Below are 17,559 nucleotides of genomic sequence, written 5' to 3'. Positions count from 1 at the left end.
AGCCGGGCTTGGGAGAACCTGCAGCATCCACCCTCCGCTCCTGCACACTCTGAAGGGGACTCGCCAAAACTGGAGTTGCTGCCTTGGCACCTGCGGCGCGGTCAATCGCTTGTCACAGCTGGCATACCATGTCCCTGATTCCCTTCAGAAACTTTCAGCCGCGCAACTTCAACACACCCAGCCCCAGGGTACCGATCAACCGTCGGCAGCCGATCATTGTTAGATTGTGGGGGACGTCTTGTCTACCATCAAATGTATCATCACAGATTACGCCGAGCCTCGGTTCCAGACAGCCATGCTCGATGCTCTGATGGATGACCTCACTCCCTTCAATGTGTGTCAGCCTCAACTAGCACCTCGGTGACAAGCAGGTTTCGACGGGGTGTGCTGCGAGGCATTGCTCGTGTTGAATACTCCAAATATGGTGCGGCTGCGGCCAGTTTGCATCCTAGCAAACCACGCGATACCGAAAAGCGGCCGTCAACGCCGGGATGGTGTCTCCAGTCATGCAAGTCCCCATATCCAGCGGACCCTGGTCAGCCCAAGAACCAATGCCACTGCTAAGACGCTAACCGACAGGTTAGGAACAGTGTTTTTGTCGGGTCCTTCAGCATCAATCCTGGTGGCAGCATCCAGCCCATCGTGGCGTCGAAAATTCCCGCCTTCCTATCACCATCCCTGTCTCAGCCTAGAAGCTGCAGTCAGACATGGGTAGTCTTGGGTGAGTGATATGCAGCCGGCCGTGATTTATTATCATCGTCCCCAACCTCGTCCTCATACTCATATGCTTCCATCCGTACCTCCATTCATTCTACCCTCTTACATTTTTCATCTTTGCACAGGATCCACCCTCGTTGTTTGTTGTTCGGGTTGACACCCTATTGCCACAATGGCTTTCTCACGGCTCCTCGCCATCATCTCCTGCCTCTCGCTCGCTGTCTTCAGCACCGCTGCCCCTTCATCATCGTCGCATTCGCTTGATAGAAGAGCAGATGTCGTTCACTTTGAGGTTACGTTAACATGGGAAGACTATTCCCCGGTTGGCGGCACACCGCGCAAGATGATCATGACCAACGGCACTTTCCCTGGCCCTCCCCTGAAGATGACGGTCGGCCAGAGTGTGGAATTCCTTGTTCACAATGAACTTCCCGATGCAACTACGATTCACTTCCACGGTATTGTTCAACAGGGCACGCCATGGTCAGACGGTGTTCCCGGTCTCACGCAACACGCCATCGCCCCCGGCTCTTCCTTCTTGTACAAATGGACCGCTGACGCCTCGGGCGTCTACTTTTACCATGCCCACTACCGATCGCAGATCATGGATGGCCTGTACGGCGCCATCATAATTTCTCCCGCCTCCAAGGACGATAAGCCGTTCAGCTTGATCAACGATGATCCTTATTTCCAGGATTTGATGTCAGCTGCAGACGATGAGTTGCAGACTGTCTTCATCTCGGACTACAACAAGTACACCTCGGCGGAACTGCACCAGCAGGAACAAGATGCCAACATCGACTTTGCTTGCGCTGACGCCATCATCATCAACGGCAAGGGCTCGCAGATCTGCCTGTCCCGGGATGAGTTGACTGCGTATACGAGCCCCAAAGTTGCTCCCCTGCTTGCTGCAGTGAGCCCATCTGAGATTACCGACAAGGGCTGCTTGCCTCCCAATCTGCCAGCCACGCAAGGCAACTTCACCTTCAACATCGAGACGCTCCCATCCGATGCCTACTTTGACTGCACACCCTCGTCCGGGCCGACCGAAGTCATCACAGTGGATCCCGCAAAAGGCTTTGCTGCCCTCACATTCATCAACCCTGGTGGATACGAGTTGCTCAAATTCACCATTGATGGACACAGAATGTGGGTTTACGGTGTCGACGGCGGCTATGTTACGCCCCAACTCGTGGACCAAGTGGTTGTCAACAACGGCGACAGATACTCGGTCCTGATCGAGCTCAACCAAGCTCCGGCCCAGTACGCTATTCGCGTTGCGAACAATGGTCTCAATCAAGTCCTTAGTGGCTTTGCTGTCCTGAGCTACAAGGACTCGACGGGACCCGCGTCAGAGGATCCGAATGCGTTGGCTATCATGAACTTCGCCGGTGTCAACACCACAACGTTCGTCCCGTTCAACGACAATTTGGCCGCTCCCTATCCTCCGTCGGCCCCAGCGCCCACTGCCGACGTCACTTACCAAATGAACATCAAGAAGCTCGGTCAGCCCGCCGGAGCCTACCAGTGGACCCTCAGTGGCGTGCAGGGTTTCTCGGAAGAGCTGGAAGACCAACAGCCTCTCCTTTTCGAAGACCCAGATAGCGTCACCGAAAGTGATCTTATCCTCAAGACCACCAACGGCTCGTGGGTTGATTTGGTCATCCGAACCCAAGGACCTCTGGCTCAACCTCACCCAATGCACAAGCACTCCAACAAGGCGTACGTCCTGGGCAAGGGTGTCGGCAACTGGACATGGAACACTGTCGCTGAGGCGGCGGCAGCTCTTCCTGCCAACACGTTCAACTTCCAGAACCCACCTCTGCGCGATGGGGTAAGTTTGCCTTCCGGAATGAAAATGAGTCAACGAGCTAACATTTCGTGTCACAGTATACCACAACACCCAACGAGCAAAACAGCACCTGGATGGTGATCCGCTATCAAGTCGTCAACCCCGGCGCCTTCCTCTTCCACTGCCACGTTCAGACACACATGGCTGGCGGCATGGCTCTTGCCATGCTCGATGGCGTCGATCAGTGGCCGGAGGTGCCCACCGAATATGCCGAGGGCAATGGCATCTCCCACAAGCTGGCGAAGAAGGGCAAGCTACATCCCGTGCACCAAAACAAGCATTAAAGGGAAGAGGCGTTGTACGCAACATAATGTCATGTCCAGTTCCTGATACCAACACTAAAAAGTGACGACAGCCTGGGGGCTGCTGCTGCATATTGAATAGCATACCTGGGGTTTGCATATATAATGAGCGAGGCTTTGATGACTTTTACACCGCGAAGAATATCTTTCTTAATTCCCCCTTTTGGAGCAAGCCTCGACCCGATCTATGTACCTGGTGTATAGTCTTCTTCATACACATCTTATACCCAGTGAACTTCCTAATGCTCCATCCTCGCCGCCGCGGCCTCCACCACCTATGTACAGCACCTGTGTAGCCTCTCGCTACAGCACGGACTCGCCGCCGCTTCATGCCCCCGAGGTTTCGGTTTCGGCTGCGCAAAGCCAGACCATCGATCATAGTACGGAGTACGTACCGCCGTTATCGCCAACCCACCCGGGCCCTGAAATTACGACCAGTACTTGGCGTCGCCTTGACACCAGCGACAAGCTTCGGGACCCAATTTCCCGCCCACTTCGTGAAACGCTGCACAACATCCTGCCACCCGTGCCACCTGGATTTCTGTCCTGCAACGCGCGTTATGAGGCGGCGTCGTTGATCGACGCGTCCGAGGCCACACACCGGGCTGGCCCTTTGTGCCCTTCCTTGGGGCCGTGAGGGTCAATTAATCTTCCCTCGCGCCGCCCAGTCGATCGGCCGCTGCCTTGGCTTGGCTTGGTTTGGTCTGGTTTGGTTGCATCGGCGGCGGCGGTCACGCGCTTGGCTTTGAATCCCTCAGTCCTTACCAGAGGCACGTCATGTGTTGGGTGGTGTTGGTGAAGTGTTGACTGGAGTAGTCCGTAATGCATGACTCTTTTGTCACACGTCCGAAGCATCATGGCCTGATCGCTGATGGAATATTGGATGATCTGTCTTATTTTGTCATGTTGCATCCTGTCGCATCGCATCGCATCAGATCACATCAGATCACATCAGATCACATCGTATGTACGCAGTATGGAGTACTGTCGAGTGCCACGCACTTTGATTTATTATCCGGAGTACTTTACGGAGTACTTCACCTCACTTCCACTTCGCATTTTGGCAGACAGTCGGACGCCCCTTTCAATATTCACCTGTCCTTCCGGCGCGTACTCAGTACTCGCTACTGGAGGAGAAGTCTGATTGTCTCAGACATTACTCCGTGCTCTGGGTAGCACTCCATATTCAGTACTGGGTACACGAGGAATGAGTAGGATGATTGTGTCCTGCACATAGTACATCAGTAGTACTCCGTACCCCGTACATACTGCAGCAATTCCTAGACCAGGCGTTTGTGCTTCACGCAAAGCCACACACTACCATACCAGCACCTCGTACTCGGTCGTCCGTCCCGGTCGCCTCCAGCGCTCCGCAAAAACACTGTACATAAGTATCTCCCGAGAGGCAAAGCAACGTCCGTGGCCAGGACACACGCCCCGCACAGAGATAGAGTGCTTGCTGTCCACCCCACCGCTCACTGCTTACTACTATGGTCTCGGGAGTAGATTTCTGCATTACCCCTTGACATCGACTCACTCCTCTATCTCCTCCCAGCGACGGCGACATGCACCACCCACGCCCACCGCACGGCCAGGATCCGCAGTACTACTGCACACTGACAGTGTTCAATTGCCACATATGATACGTGACACGTGACGCATGACGCGTGACACGATCCTCTCTCGGAGCCCCTTTTTCATGGAGTCCTGAGTCCTGTCGATTCCATCACTGTAACGTTGTTCGTCCAAGATCGCAATCTCTCCTACGGCAGCCATGGGCAGCACTTAATCATACTGTACGGAGTACACACTTACTCCTTCCTGTGTGAGTCGAAGTCTCGCTAGCCCTCCGTGAATGAATAGCCTTTCGACCGGCAAGAGCCGGACCCCAAGCCACTGATTGCAGCCCTGTCGGACAAGATTGCGCCCAGATATCTTGAAATTGCGCCAGAAAGCTCCCCTTCGCTCTTGGGAGGGGAGGTCTTGGCTTTGACGTTTGAGGAGAGATTACGGATTGGGAAGGATGGAGTATGTTGAAAGTCCTCCGTATGGAGAATCACCTTCTGTACGGAGTACTTATGCGTCCAATACTGCAAACGATTGGAATTGGAATCCCTTGATTTGTCTTTATGAGCAAGCCAAGCGGTAAGTGGTTCTGGTAAGCGGTACCTGGGATGTGATGCGGAATGGAGTCGCAAATAGGTTCATACGGACGAGGTAAGTAGTACCCAGGACTATGTACTCCGTACCTAGGTACACCACTGTCTCCAACCGCCACGGAAATAGTACGGGTGCCGGTCATGGGGAGAAGGAGGATACCTCGAGATCGTGCCGTAACTTACGGGAAAGCTCATTCCTGCGTCTTCCACTCCAGCCAGCGTTCAGGCATGCCGATTGAACTGCTCAGTGGTGTACTCCGTACTGGACGCCGTATCTCTCTTTTGAACTGTTCGCCGTGCTGCACGCATACTGTACATACAAGCTGGTTGCGTGATTCCTCTCGATAAAACGAGCACAATACTTGTCAAACCTCGTCGACTCGTCGCTGATATCTCTGATTCCATGCACGTCTGACACAACAGTGACCAGCCTCGACATGGGTATTGTCTTTCAGCCAGTTGCAGCAGCGGTGAGTATCACTTCAGGTATCCAGGTCGCTCTCCAGCCGTGCCTTGCTGTGTTCTTGGTGCTGGGCTCAACAGTCCGGTCTTCCATCCGTTCCATGCCATCATCGGATCCAAGATGCATAGTAAGTCAGTCTGTTCTACACGTTTGAGTCGACCCTCCAATCCAACCTTCCACGCTATCTCCGCCTTTGTGTCTCCAGCATGTGTCCTATTCCGAAGACTTGGATGCGTCTTTTGCACTAGGCATTTCAGGTTGCCAGCAAATCGGGACAACTTTCTAATTTATTTTCAACCCTTCATAATCGGTGGCGGGACTTGATGGGCCTTGACATACTCGTCCTAACGCAGCTGTTAGCTTACAGAAGCTAGTCGAACATAGAGAAAGATACTGACCACTAGCTCGCGGATCTTGCATCTGGACCACCTTGTCCAGATCTCTGTGCTTGTAAAGAATCCCTCTGGCAGGCCGGCAGACCTGGCGGCTTGTTCACGAACCGCCGTAAATTTGAGGGTGTTGGGTCTATCCTTTAGGAGAGCCGTTATCGCGTCCTGCACATGTACGCTGGCCACGTCTTGGCTGATATTCGTTCTGGATCGCGTTGTGACGGACTTCGCTGGAGCCGAAGCGGGGGCTAGACGCGGACGCGAAGCTGAGGCCACAGCCTGCGGGTCTGGCTCTGCCACTGCTGGTACTGGGGAAGCCATGATTGCTCGGGGGCGAGATGTTCGTAAGGGATACCGCCGCTCCGGACCATGGTCATTGATAGTGGAGGGACTTCGCGCTGCATTGTTGGTAACTGGCGGGTGTGTATCGTCCGTGCCTGCTGAGCTCAAGGTGTCGACGAATTCCTCATCCTGGTCCTCTGACATCAACCTTGCCTTGTTGTCGCGAAGTGACGGTTGAGTACCTGTATCATTCGTAACCGCTGAGCTGGATGCGTCCACAGAATCATGATTCTGATGATACGATGTAAACCGTTCCGGCGCGGCCACTGCCTTTAGAGAACGCGGAGCGGCACTGAAAGGCACGATAAGCTCTTCCATAGGGATATCTTCTCTCTCTATTCTCTGTATGTCGTCGGAGGCCAGAATGCTCCTCCCTCCGTCAGCGGTCACTCGGTTCCGAATCTGTATCCGAATGAAAGCATCATTGAGACGACGAACTCCCTCTTCGGCTGAGGCGTCTAGCATGGCAGAGGGACAGAACACCAAGGCTTGACCGGTCTTCAAACCGATGATCATCTCGAAGAGCGCTGGGTCTCTATGGTCGTGGCAAAGATGAGCACCGGCTAAATGTCGACGTAGGACCTCGAACCAAGCTGGAGAATTGAACCGATGAACAATCGAGACATTGCAAAGATCAAGGAGGCTGGGAGCCAGTGTAGGTTCCTGTGTAGCAATGATGATCCGCGTTCCGAGATGTCGTTGTTGGCGGACAATAGATGTTAGCTGCTCAGTGAGTTTCTCGGCCTCTCCCGACTGGGTCAAGAACTGCGAAGGATTAGCGACTTACCCTTGCGTGAAATACAGCATTACACACCTTATGTGCTTCATCAAGCGCGATGATCCGGCCACAATCGCCCCGATGTTCCATGAACAGTGACAAGCAGATCGTAAAAAGAGCACAGGCATCGTTTTCGTTGACAAATGGACAGCTCAGATCAACGATGGTGAGCGTTCCTTGAGCAGAATTGAAGAGACGGTTCAGACGAGCCGTGGATCGTTCTGATTGCTGCTTATGGGCGAGAAACGACTCCAATAACGCAAGGCGCATCTCTAGGGGAGTTCTCTGCTGAGCACTAAATGCCTGTCTTGCCAGCCGCTGTTTGAAGTCGAGGTAGTCCAGACGGCCTTCACCCTTGTTTTCAGTGGACATGTCGCGGAGGATCTTGAAAAGGACTTCCATGTATAATGGGACACCCTTCTCTCCGTTGGCAGCCATCAGTGTCATCAACCGCGAGACGTTGAGCTGGTGCTCCTGGAAATATAAGGGTATGACTTCGGGCCGTGGCGTGGCGGCAGGCAAGCCTGGTAAGTGTCTGTAAAGCTTTCGCATGGCATGAACATTGCTGGGAGATACGAGGACGCGTACCTGGACGCCCGCAGAACACAGATATGCCGCCTCGCAAAGCTGGGTGCTCTCGTAACTCGTAAATCTGTCATAATGGAAGACCAATCCTGCCAGTGGGTTTGGATTGTTTCCAGCAAGAGACGATGTCAGGAGGGAGTTCTCCAGCAGGCATGACAGAGAGTGGCTTTTTCCCGTTCCCTGGGAGCCACAGATGTATACGGACCAAGGAGCGTTCATGTTTGCATAGACCAGATTTTGTTCCACCGAGAGTGTGTTGGACATATCTGGATGTCGGGAACCGTAGGTTCTTTCACGAACCCCAAGGAGACCGTACTGCTGGAATATATCGCTGGCGGACCCGGCAGCTGCCAATGGTCCCCTCCCATTCTCCATTACCATTCTGACTTTGTGGGTGAACAGTGGAGTTGTCCTGATTTCTTCGACCTCTCCATCCGACTGAGTGTCAGCCGCAGACACGCGAGGGATGAGCTGTAGATGGTTTCGAGCTTCTTGGTCTTTATTGGCATGTCCAGGGGTTGGTATGGATGATGGTAAGATACAGCCTGGGTGTGGGTGGGCGTGATGATGTTGCGCAAGGCTAATCTGGGCTGGCAGGGCATTTGGGAATTGTCGGGAATCTGAGCGCGAGGAGCAGGAACCAATATTCCCTGTACCTGGTGTGATCGGAGAGGTCGTCGTACTTGCCGAACACCCAGTTTCGACACTGGAGTCATCAGGAGGTAATGGCTCCATGGTGCTGTTGGTGGCAATCGACATTTTACGGGTATGGTGGAGTGTAATGAGCCAGTTGAAGCAGCTATGAAATGCGTATCAGAAGAAAAGGAGTTGGTAGGGATAAGGATCAGATATCTTTGAGTTGATTTAACAGACCGAGACACCGAAAAGCGCGTAAAGCGAGTATAGCTAACAGGTTCAAGCGATCGCAGCCAGATATTGCTGGCGCGTATGAGGTCATGCTGCGGTCAGCCGTGTAGTTGAGAACGCAAGGAGGGAATGGTGAAGGAGATAGAAACGAAAAATCAAATATGTGCAAGTAGGACTTTTTGACAAGGCAATGACAACTGAGAAAACATACAATCTGTCGAGCAAACAAGAGATCAATCCGGTCAGATCGATCAGGCTCCTAGTGTTGATTGGTAAAAGACAACTGCTGAGGTCGACTAAAAGAACAAAACGCAGGTCACCCTGTGGTAACCGCCACTGTCTTGCACGCGATCGACGACCTGCTTATCTTCGTGCCGGCTTGCTGAAGACCATGGAAGACCTTTTCTTGCGGTGAGCCAGGGCACAAAGTGAGACGATTTGATTCATGCTGTTCAAAGTGTTCCGTGTTCAACTCCGCTATGTTTGTCTCACGCTGCTCGGTTATTTCCAGCTGTGCTATGGCTGTCCCCAATCAAAATCTCTGATTCGCATAAGTGGCTGTGGTATCAGGATGATTCTGAGCTGGAAGGCTGCTCATATTGCCCACACCTCCCGAATGCGCCCCAGCGCCAGTTGTCGTTCCTCCTATGGCTGTGGAATGACCGGTAGTTCCTGGTCCTCCTATGGCTGTGGTATGACCGGCAGTTCTTGGTCCTCCTGTGGCTGTGGTGGGACCGGTAGCGGTTTTTCCTCCTGTTCAAACGCATCAGTACGATTGTTGATATTGTAGGCGCAACAGGCGCAGGGCAGTCGCACCAACTTGCTCATCAGCGCGCAGCACGTCTGACTGTCCTTTCTCCTTGATTGCCTTATTCTTGACTTCTCCTTCTCGGTCATTGAAGGCTGTGTCGATGGATTCGTTAACCGTGCCACGAATCGCGTCGCCTGCGCCCTTGATACCCTTCAAGATACCCTTGGCATCGCCAACGGCGCTTTGAGTCTTGTCTTGTGTTCGGTCCGCCATCTTTGGAGGGAGAAGCTGGTGGTACGAATGGGTAGCTAAGCTGGTGTCAAGATAAATTCGTTAGAGTCGCTAAACAGAGGCAGGAAAGGCGTGACTTCAGTTGCGCCTGGTTCGGGCATCTTATAATTTACGTGAACCATGACGCAACACGGCGCACCACGTGTCAGCGCGATATGCAAATCCGAGAAGCAAAACAAGGAGAAGGTGGAATGGAGTGTGAGGTCACTGAGTAAGTGAGCCTACTCGCATCCACCTCTCTCGAAGCCTCCATTCAAGTCAAGCTTTCGGGTGATCTCGGCCGTTCGGATTAAATTCCCGGGGGCTTCGTCGGAACCCGAGCTCATGCGAGTTGCCGTTGGAAATGAATTACACAGTAGAGACACATAGAATAACCACACTGAAATGTACCACAGCCAAGACCGTCTGGCTACTCATCCCTCACACCGAGATCCATGCTGCCATCCTCACGTCTGTTGGATGCCGCTCAGGCCTTACTATGAATCTCCTTGCTAGCATGTACAGATTCTGGTTCATCCTCATTCGCATGCCGGGCAGACCCTCCTGGCCCCCCAATGCCATCGTGTTCCCAGAACCTATTCTTGTTATCCTGACCTGTAGCCAGTCCGACGAGGTCGAAAGGATCGACAAGAGTCAAGAGGAAAGGCCTATTTTCAACCATGCCTGGCCCTTCAATCTCCGTCTTCCCATCCATTGCAAGATAGATCTTATTGTTGCGTGGTAGGTATTTTAAAGGCGGATAGACGTTCAGGAGATAGCTGTTCAAAAGCATTGGTACAACTTCGAGAACCCAGAAGATCCACTCTTTGCCGTTGGCTGTCGAATCTGGCGGGTAGAAGAAGGCTGCTGTGCGAAAGGTGTTGCGGATGAGAATGAGGAAGGCAGAGAGGTAGAGACTGTACACGACGACTTTGACGTTGTGTGAGAAGACATTCGCCCTGAGGCACCGGCGGTGAAAGATGACAATCAGGTAGATAAATGCGAGGAACCTCCAGACTCAAATCAGCTCATATCGACAACCCCACGTCACGCCATTTCCTCGCCAGACCGGCGGTTCGTGAAGGGAGGGAAATTGACTTACATGCCTAGTAGAAGAAAGAGTGACACTTTGACGAGGATGATTCCCATTTTGATCTTGGACAGACTGTTCTCGGTGTTGGCAGCGTACGAGGCTCCATTGCCTGCGATGATTCCATCGATAGCATCTAGGGCGACGAAAGTTGTCCAGACTCGTCCCGGATGTATCGGAGATAAATAGGGAACATAGTAGAGCAATCGGCCAAAGATAAAGTAATCGGCACCGTTGTATACTGGTGGTGCGATGAACAAGAGCACTGTACTGGCGACGAAAACACCAAGGTTATCGGTATGGTAGGCACCGTATTCTCGTGTGATAAGACCAGCAACAAAGAGCGCGGCCGCCCATGGGAACAGGAAGCCAACGCGCCAGGAACCCTTATATTTCAGGTTGTTTTGCCATGCGTGAAGAACGCCGGAGATGAAGAAAAGGACAGCAAATGCGATAGAGACGCCCTTCGTCGGCTTGTAGACCCAGTACGATATGTCAGAGGGGACAGCCATGACTCCAGGAATGTTGCGCTTGTCGAAAGAGGTTGCTGGTAGTCGGAGCGTCTGCGCTGGCGGAGGTGAGAGACGAAGCCCTGGAGGTTATATATGTGAGAGCCAGGTTACCAATATCAACCACATCAGTGGCAACGCCGATACCATAGGTTCTTCTATGCGAGGAACAAAGATATCAAGGGGTCGATGACATCGAAATCAGCCTGTTGGAGCGCCTGCTGCCACCTGCTACGTATGGCCACCTGCCGAATACGAGGAAGGATAGGGAGAACAACATGGGCCGCTGGCAGTAAATTGTTTCGCCAGCACACGGCAAATCAGCCATAACATGGAGTCAGGGTGCAAACACTCCCCGTCAGGGATATTGCAAACACTGAAGCTCACAATCATGTTGCACGCCAGTAAGTACATTTGCCAGTAAAGGTAGGCGAAGGAAGGGTGCCTCGTGGTTGCCTTGCAGAGAACCGTGCAACCTAATTGAAGGGTTGGCCATAGCCAACGACGCTGCCTCGCAGAATTAGCTTGAAGGGTCTTAGCGGTGGTGCAAATGGAGCGGTTCTCAACATCAGTCACAGGCTAGTGTACCCGCTGTAGGATATAACGGCAAAAGGGGTGGTCGTCCTGGAGACAAATGTCCGAATACGAAAACAGATGGGAAGCAATCGTAGAGCTCGGCAATCAGCCTCGCTGAAAGCCTTGCCAAGAGATACGGCGAAGCGCTCGAGCCTAAGTACGTGCAATATGGTGGAAATGCTCCGGCGAAATACCAATGACATCATAGGGAGCGGCTACTGGCGGCGAGACTTCGGCAATTCAGCATTCCTTCTTGTCGAGACCTCGGCACAACAGCATATCTCATGAATCGCTCTTCCTACCCAAATACCACTCACCGTGTCGGTTTTAACGTTGAGCAAATCAAGTACTGTTAGTGAGCGTGAGAATGAGCAATAGCACCATGGATGCAGTGACGAAGCCCCATGGCAGTCACTAAAGGATGGTGAATACCTCTCGTTCTGTTGATATGATGGAGTTTGCGCTGCATTTCTCATCCTCTAGGTTGAAGTCCAATAAATTGAGCTTCGGACAACAGGAACTTCACCATTCCTTCCTAACTGACCAATTTTACCTTTGAAAAATCAGTGAGTCGTTACTCGAGCAAGTACGATAGCTCACTCGAATAGTGTGTTATTGGCGAAAGCCAAGATAGAGCTCTCACTGCCATTAGCTCATACCAAGCTCCAACCACAACAACTTACCAACTCCTTGATACGGTCAACAGACGATCAGCATGTCGTCTCAGTCAAACGGCATATCGGCGAACGACGAAATCGAGAGCGCCTATTTCCAGAACAACCCTTCGCCCAAAGCCTTGACCAAACATCAAGCGCTTGCTCGAGAATTTATACAATACCATCTGGAAAATGCTTCTGACCGACGGATCGTTCTAGTCACTTCAGGAGGTACGACCGTCCCTCTTGAAAACCAGACTGTCCGATTTATCGATAACTTCTCTGCTGGAACTCGCGGAGCTACATCCGCCGAATACTTCCTGCAGGAAGGCTACGCGGTCATTTTCCTGCACCGACAATTCAGTCTCCTGCCGTACTCTCGACATTACAGCCACAGCACCAACTGCTTCCTCGACTTCATGGAAGAGTCCGAAGATGGTGGGCGAGTAGTTGTGCGCAAGGAGTACCAAGACAAGATGCGTCGAGTTTTGCAACAGTATCACCTGGCAAAGGACCGCAGATTGCTGCTGCTTCTGCCGTTTACAACAGTCACTGAATACATGTTCGAACTTCGCAGTCTTGCAACGTTGATGCAGCCGTTTGGGAGCCGGGCGCTGTTCTATCTTGCTGCTGCTGTCTCTGATTTCTTTATTCCCAGAGATAGAATGGAGGAGCACAAGATCCAGTCTCGTGAAGGAGGAGGGTCTGGCCGACAATTGGTCATCAACCTGGATCCGGTTCCCAAGTTCCTCAGTAACTTGGTACACTCTTGGGCTCCGAAAGGGAGTATGATTGTCAGCTTCAAATTGGAGACAGATCCGAGCCTTCTTGTGACCAAGGCCGAGCAAGCTCTGGAACGCTATCAACACGACCTCGTGATCGGCAACTTGTTGACCACACGGAAATGGGAAGTTGTTTTTGTCTCCCGTGACGCTGGAGAGAGATGGATCCGGGTTCCCAAAACACGGCGCTCCAAGAGTTTATCGGGAGTGGAAGCCCTCGTGGGAAAAGCAGAGCGCAAGCAAGAACTAGAACCGGTAGATTTGGAGGGAGGCATCGTCACAGAGGGTATGGAAATTGAGAGTCTAATCGTTCCTGAGCTGGCAGTACTACATTCGGAAATGATGGAACAAAGGTCTTCAGCATCAGAAGGAGAGTCGTGAAGATTATGAACGGGTATAGCTAGCACTGAACTCGACCTTGAAATGGAGCTGGGCCGTATGGGATGACCACGACGAAGCACCTCGGGAATAAAGTCCTCACTTACAAGCTGGCAGAGCCACCCGACAGCTCTTGTACGAGTATGATTATTCACCGGGGCCAGGGGTGGCGGTCGGGCCCATCAATGCATGTCTTTCGTTGCCGCAAAGAGGTGTCATATGCGGTGATTTTCGCTCCGCATTTCCTATCGCTTACAAACGGTTTCGCTTGCTGGAGCTGGGAGTGCGCTAAGAGAAGGACTGAATCGTATCGAATATCGTTTTGGGCAATTGGAGCGTAGGTGGCTGTAGCAGATTCACAAATGCAGATATTGAGGGGGTTTAAGAACCTACACCCAGACATAAGAGTCATGAGCCGCGGGGCGTCTCGATGGATTGGCTCAGCTGTCGCACCAGCAGCCCGGGATTTGCATTGTGCATGGCCGAGCCTGTCAGAATGGGGTTAAGTTTGATCAACGTTGAACGGGTTGAACCAGTTAGCTGGGTGGTCTGCACTGGTATTGGACCAGAACGGCAGACCAGCTCGATTTGCGATACGCGAGGCTTGAAAGCAGTTGCACTCGCACCATCGCGCCACCCGACAGCCCCTTGTGACGTATACGCCCTCAGATGGGTGGAGAAGCTTGAGAAGAGCTTGATGCTGCCGTGGGTTGAGCGGGAAGTACGCCTACGAGTGCCAGAAGCTGGTCCTTCGGAACACGTCAAGAGGTGCGTCTGCAAGCGAGCCAGAATCGAGGATCGTTGGACTCGAGGTCCCGAATGGTCAATGGTACCGGCATACTTCGCGGGATGGCGCGCCGCATCGCCCACGATCGCGAGCAGACTTGGGCTCAGTGGTCAGCAGATCCTATCGTACATCTCAAGCCACTAAAGCCACCATCTTAAAACGTCGGGTGCCGAGCAACTCAAATTCCAGAAGCGTGAAAACCAACCCCGCCTTCGATGCAAGAATAGTCATGACTCCGAGCTGGGCCTGAATAATAGTAGAAGTCAAAGTGAGGGATGCCCAAGACTGCCGCAGTTTGTCGGAGAAAGGGAATCCTATGTTTAGCGACGTCTAGAAGGCCCTGCCCTATTTGCTCCAGGCCGGCATCCTGCCTGTCCGGCTTAGCGAGTCTCGAAGCGAACAGTCGTTACACCGAGTTGTGGGAGCTGTGGGAGCTGTGAGAGCTGCAAGAGGGATGCACAGAGTGATGTGCACCGTTAGTGGCACCTGTGGCACCGCTAAGTGGCTCCTCTGGGTGGACTCGTTCGCCTCGTCGCATAAAGCCTGGTCCATGGACTTGCTGGTTTCCGACCTTGTTCAGAGTTTCTCTTTTCCCGTTTGGAACGATTGACCCGCCCTCGGATCTTAAAGTGAAAGTGATGTGGACTTCATGTACGAGGTACCCGTGGACAGAATCTTCCTTGATAGTTTTCTCGTGAAACAATTCCCATCTTTTCAATTTCACTTCAGATGACGGTCAGCTCCTGCCTCTCTGGACACTTGTCTCCAAACCATCATCATTCTAGACTTGTCACTTCTTCCTTACTTTGAGGTCATTCACCGTTCATTTCTAAAGCTTGTGCCGATCGTTTAACAAGAGAGCGAATCAGTTTTCAAAACCTGCAAATCGCTTGCAAGTGGCTTTGCGGGACGGGCTTTTGCTGCTCAGGTCCGTCTCACTTTCTTTCCGCCAGGTTGATATCCACGGTTATTGCCTCTACCTAAAACTCGCCTCATCGTCTATTCATTGTAACCACACATCAACCCGGGCAAGGAGACTGCATGCTCCAACTCAGGGCACAACTCAAGTCTCCCTGAAGTCTGTACTGCATGTAGCTGATGTCGAATTCCAGACTCGGTTGACCCACACCACCCGCTGGCCCCTCTCGCCTCGGTCTCGACCGTGCTGGCAGATCCAGGGAATCCATCCTGTAGTCACACGCGCTGCAGCCGCCAGTCCTAGGATTCGTTTGTACCACAGTCGATTTCCGTGCTGTCATCCCGCCCAATACGCAATGCGATAGCCCTCAACTCGACTTTGCTCGTCCTTTACCCTGACCAGCATGACGGCGGTCGACCGGCCTTGGCCTCTTGAAGGAGACTCTTCAATACCGAATGACAAACCGAACTTGAAGCCAAACTACTTCGAAATGCAACCAGGGTCGACTCGGAAAAACGCATTCGATCAAACTCTGTACAACATCGTGGTTCTGCGCTTGCCCTCGACAGCGTCGGAAGATGAGCTCGACGACCAGCTCTCGAGCGAGGCACAAAACCTCGGCATCCTATCCTTCCAGCCAGCCGCCAATGTTGATGGAATCCGTTCTTCCCTATCGACAATCACAATTGCCTCGGACTCTGTCAACCAAAGCCCCGCCCGGTCTCAGTCTACCGCTTCTACTTCGTGCGCATCCGGTGAACACCAACACGTGACACGGTCCGCGTGTATCTCAGATCGTTCGCCCTCCACTACGGACACGCATTCGCCGGAAACGAGGAAGGACGGGAAGAGGGGCTCACCTCTGAGTAGGGGATTCCGTAAGATGGCAGGGTTTCGCAAGAAGAGGGCAGGAGGTCTCACAAGCTCTTCAACCCTGACTAGCATCAGCAGTGATGCAGAGAGCCATGATAGTGAGACGATCTCCGTCGACATCAGGAGTCCGTCGTCGGCCAAGTCGAGTAAGAGCTCGTGGTCACCGCCAGCCTTTGCCGTCAGACCCAGTCATGACCCACTGCCATTCATTGACATAGATTCACTCAAGAGAAGCATGGAATGCAAGGAACTGCTCGAGCTGCGAATGGCACAATTGGAAGAGAAGGCACGGTTCTTGGAATTTCAGACATCGTTGGTGTCGCAGCTGAGGTCACAGCGAGAGGCGCTCAAATCGTTAAAGAAGGCAGAGCATCAGCGCTTGCTGGCCGAACAAACCGCAAAGGTCAGTCCAAGGTCGATTCAAATTGTAATGCTGTGACTGACGTCTACAGAATGAGCGAGCAGCGGAAGAGCTCGAGGCGCGTCAATTGGAGGAGGAAATGAAAATGGAAGCGGAGCACGATTTGGAGAAGAGAGCCGTCATGTTGCGCTTACGCCATATGGAGGCTTATTGTCAGAATCCCACTCCCCCTCCCACTCCAGTCGAGCTCCTCGCCGGACGCGCCTCTACTGATTCCGTTCTACCTGAGCGTAAGGTCACCGAGAAAGACTATCACAACCTGGCACAGCAGTACCGTGAGCGGGACATCATGGACACGCTCCACACGTCGAAGATCAATGTCTTGCGAGGCAAGCAGAAAAAGGCAGTCGAGAGATTTCTAGAGAAGAAGGAAAAGGAGATGGAATGCATGGAGAGAGAGCAGAAGAAAGAACTTGCTCTGATCGATCGAGACTTTACCAGCCAGGAGACCGATCTCCGACTGGCACTTGACACAAAGAGAGCGAGGCTCGAGTCGCGGTGGAGAACCCAAGCCTTGATCGCGTGCACGAAGGCGGAGACCTCAACGGGCCTCAAGCATGCACCATTGGCCGATGTCGTTGCCATCGAGGACGTCGGGGCTTCTTCGCGAAGAGTCTGACACGATATCGACGCCCTCTGAATATCGAAACGGTTGAGTGAGCATCCTTATCCGGCATTCAGTGCATCCTTCGATTTTGCGTTTGCAGCATACAGATACCCCTTTTCACGACCTGTACATGTTTGTCTATGTGATGCTGTCAGAGGGCGAGGAATGTGAGCGATCCAGATGATGTTCAAGCAGAGTGTGGATCGCAGATTGTCATGGCTCGAGGCGTTATACGTTATCCTGGCAACCCAGTATTGTGTACTGTGACACGAGCCAGCTATCACGGCTCACAAGGGTGGATGCACCTGCAACCAACAAGGAACAAGTATACCGGATGCTTGAAGGCAGCGGGAGTACCAAGCTGATGCCAACGAGCAGGAAGAGCTAAACAGCGCTCAACTCGTAGCATCCACGCAACAACAGTGACCCGAAAAGGCAACGTTATTCAGTCTCGTAACATATTACTTCCTAAAAGCTAGGGGAAGA

The 17,559-nt window shown here is 52.6% G+C and overlaps 6 protein-coding genes across 6 annotated transcripts; 3 read left to right on the top strand and 3 right to left on the bottom strand.

The window, feature by feature from the left end:
• Positions 1–889: 889 nt before the first annotated feature.
• Positions 890–2,853, top strand: G647_00781 (uncharacterized protein; the record flags this gene model as incomplete). Its single annotated transcript, XM_008724184.1, has 2 exons — positions 890–2,551; positions 2,608–2,853. The coding sequence occupies 2 exons, from the start codon at positions 890–892 to the stop codon at positions 2,851–2,853; spliced, it is 1,908 nt and encodes a 635-aa protein (XP_008722406.1).
• A 2,996-nt stretch (positions 2,854–5,849) lies between these two features.
• G647_00780 (uncharacterized protein) lies at positions 5,850–8,322 on the bottom strand (the record flags this gene model as incomplete). Its single annotated transcript, XM_008724183.1, has 2 exons — positions 5,850–6,989; positions 7,039–8,322. 2 exons carry the CDS (start codon positions 8,320–8,322, stop codon positions 5,850–5,852), a joined length of 2,424 nt encoding a protein of 807 aa, XP_008722405.1.
• Positions 8,323–9,135: 813 nt separating this feature from the next.
• On the bottom strand, positions 9,136–9,478 carry G647_00779 (uncharacterized protein; the record flags this gene model as incomplete). Its single annotated transcript, XM_008724182.1, has 2 exons — positions 9,136–9,207; positions 9,275–9,478. The coding sequence occupies 2 exons, from the start codon at positions 9,476–9,478 to the stop codon at positions 9,136–9,138; spliced, it is 276 nt and encodes a 91-aa protein (XP_008722404.1).
• Positions 9,479–9,962: 484 nt separating this feature from the next.
• Positions 9,963–11,077, bottom strand: G647_00778 (uncharacterized protein; the record flags this gene model as incomplete). The annotated part of the gene is made up of 2 exons (XM_008724181.1): positions 9,963–10,485; positions 10,578–11,077. 2 exons carry the CDS (start codon positions 11,075–11,077, stop codon positions 9,963–9,965), a joined length of 1,023 nt encoding a protein of 340 aa, XP_008722403.1.
• A 1,288-nt stretch (positions 11,078–12,365) lies between these two features.
• Positions 12,366–13,469, top strand: G647_00777 (uncharacterized protein; the record flags this gene model as incomplete). The annotated part of the gene is made up of 1 exon (XM_008724180.1): positions 12,366–13,469. The coding sequence occupies one exon, from the start codon at positions 12,366–12,368 to the stop codon at positions 13,467–13,469; it is 1,104 nt and encodes a 367-aa protein (XP_008722402.1).
• A 2,106-nt stretch (positions 13,470–15,575) lies between these two features.
• Positions 15,576–17,085, top strand: G647_00776 (uncharacterized protein; the record flags this gene model as incomplete). The annotated part of the gene is made up of 2 exons (XM_008724179.1): positions 15,576–16,448; positions 16,498–17,085. The coding sequence occupies 2 exons, from the start codon at positions 15,576–15,578 to the stop codon at positions 17,083–17,085; spliced, it is 1,461 nt and encodes a 486-aa protein (XP_008722401.1).
• Between the last annotated feature and the right edge of the window lie 474 nt (positions 17,086–17,559).

This window comes from Cladophialophora carrionii (genome assembly GCF_000365165.1).
Source record: "Cladophialophora carrionii CBS 160.54 unplaced genomic scaffold supercont1.1, whole genome shotgun sequence".
Taxonomy (NCBI): domain Eukaryota; kingdom Fungi; phylum Ascomycota; class Eurotiomycetes; order Chaetothyriales; family Herpotrichiellaceae; genus Cladophialophora; species Cladophialophora carrionii.
This window is presented reverse-complemented; position numbering and strand designations above follow the sequence as displayed.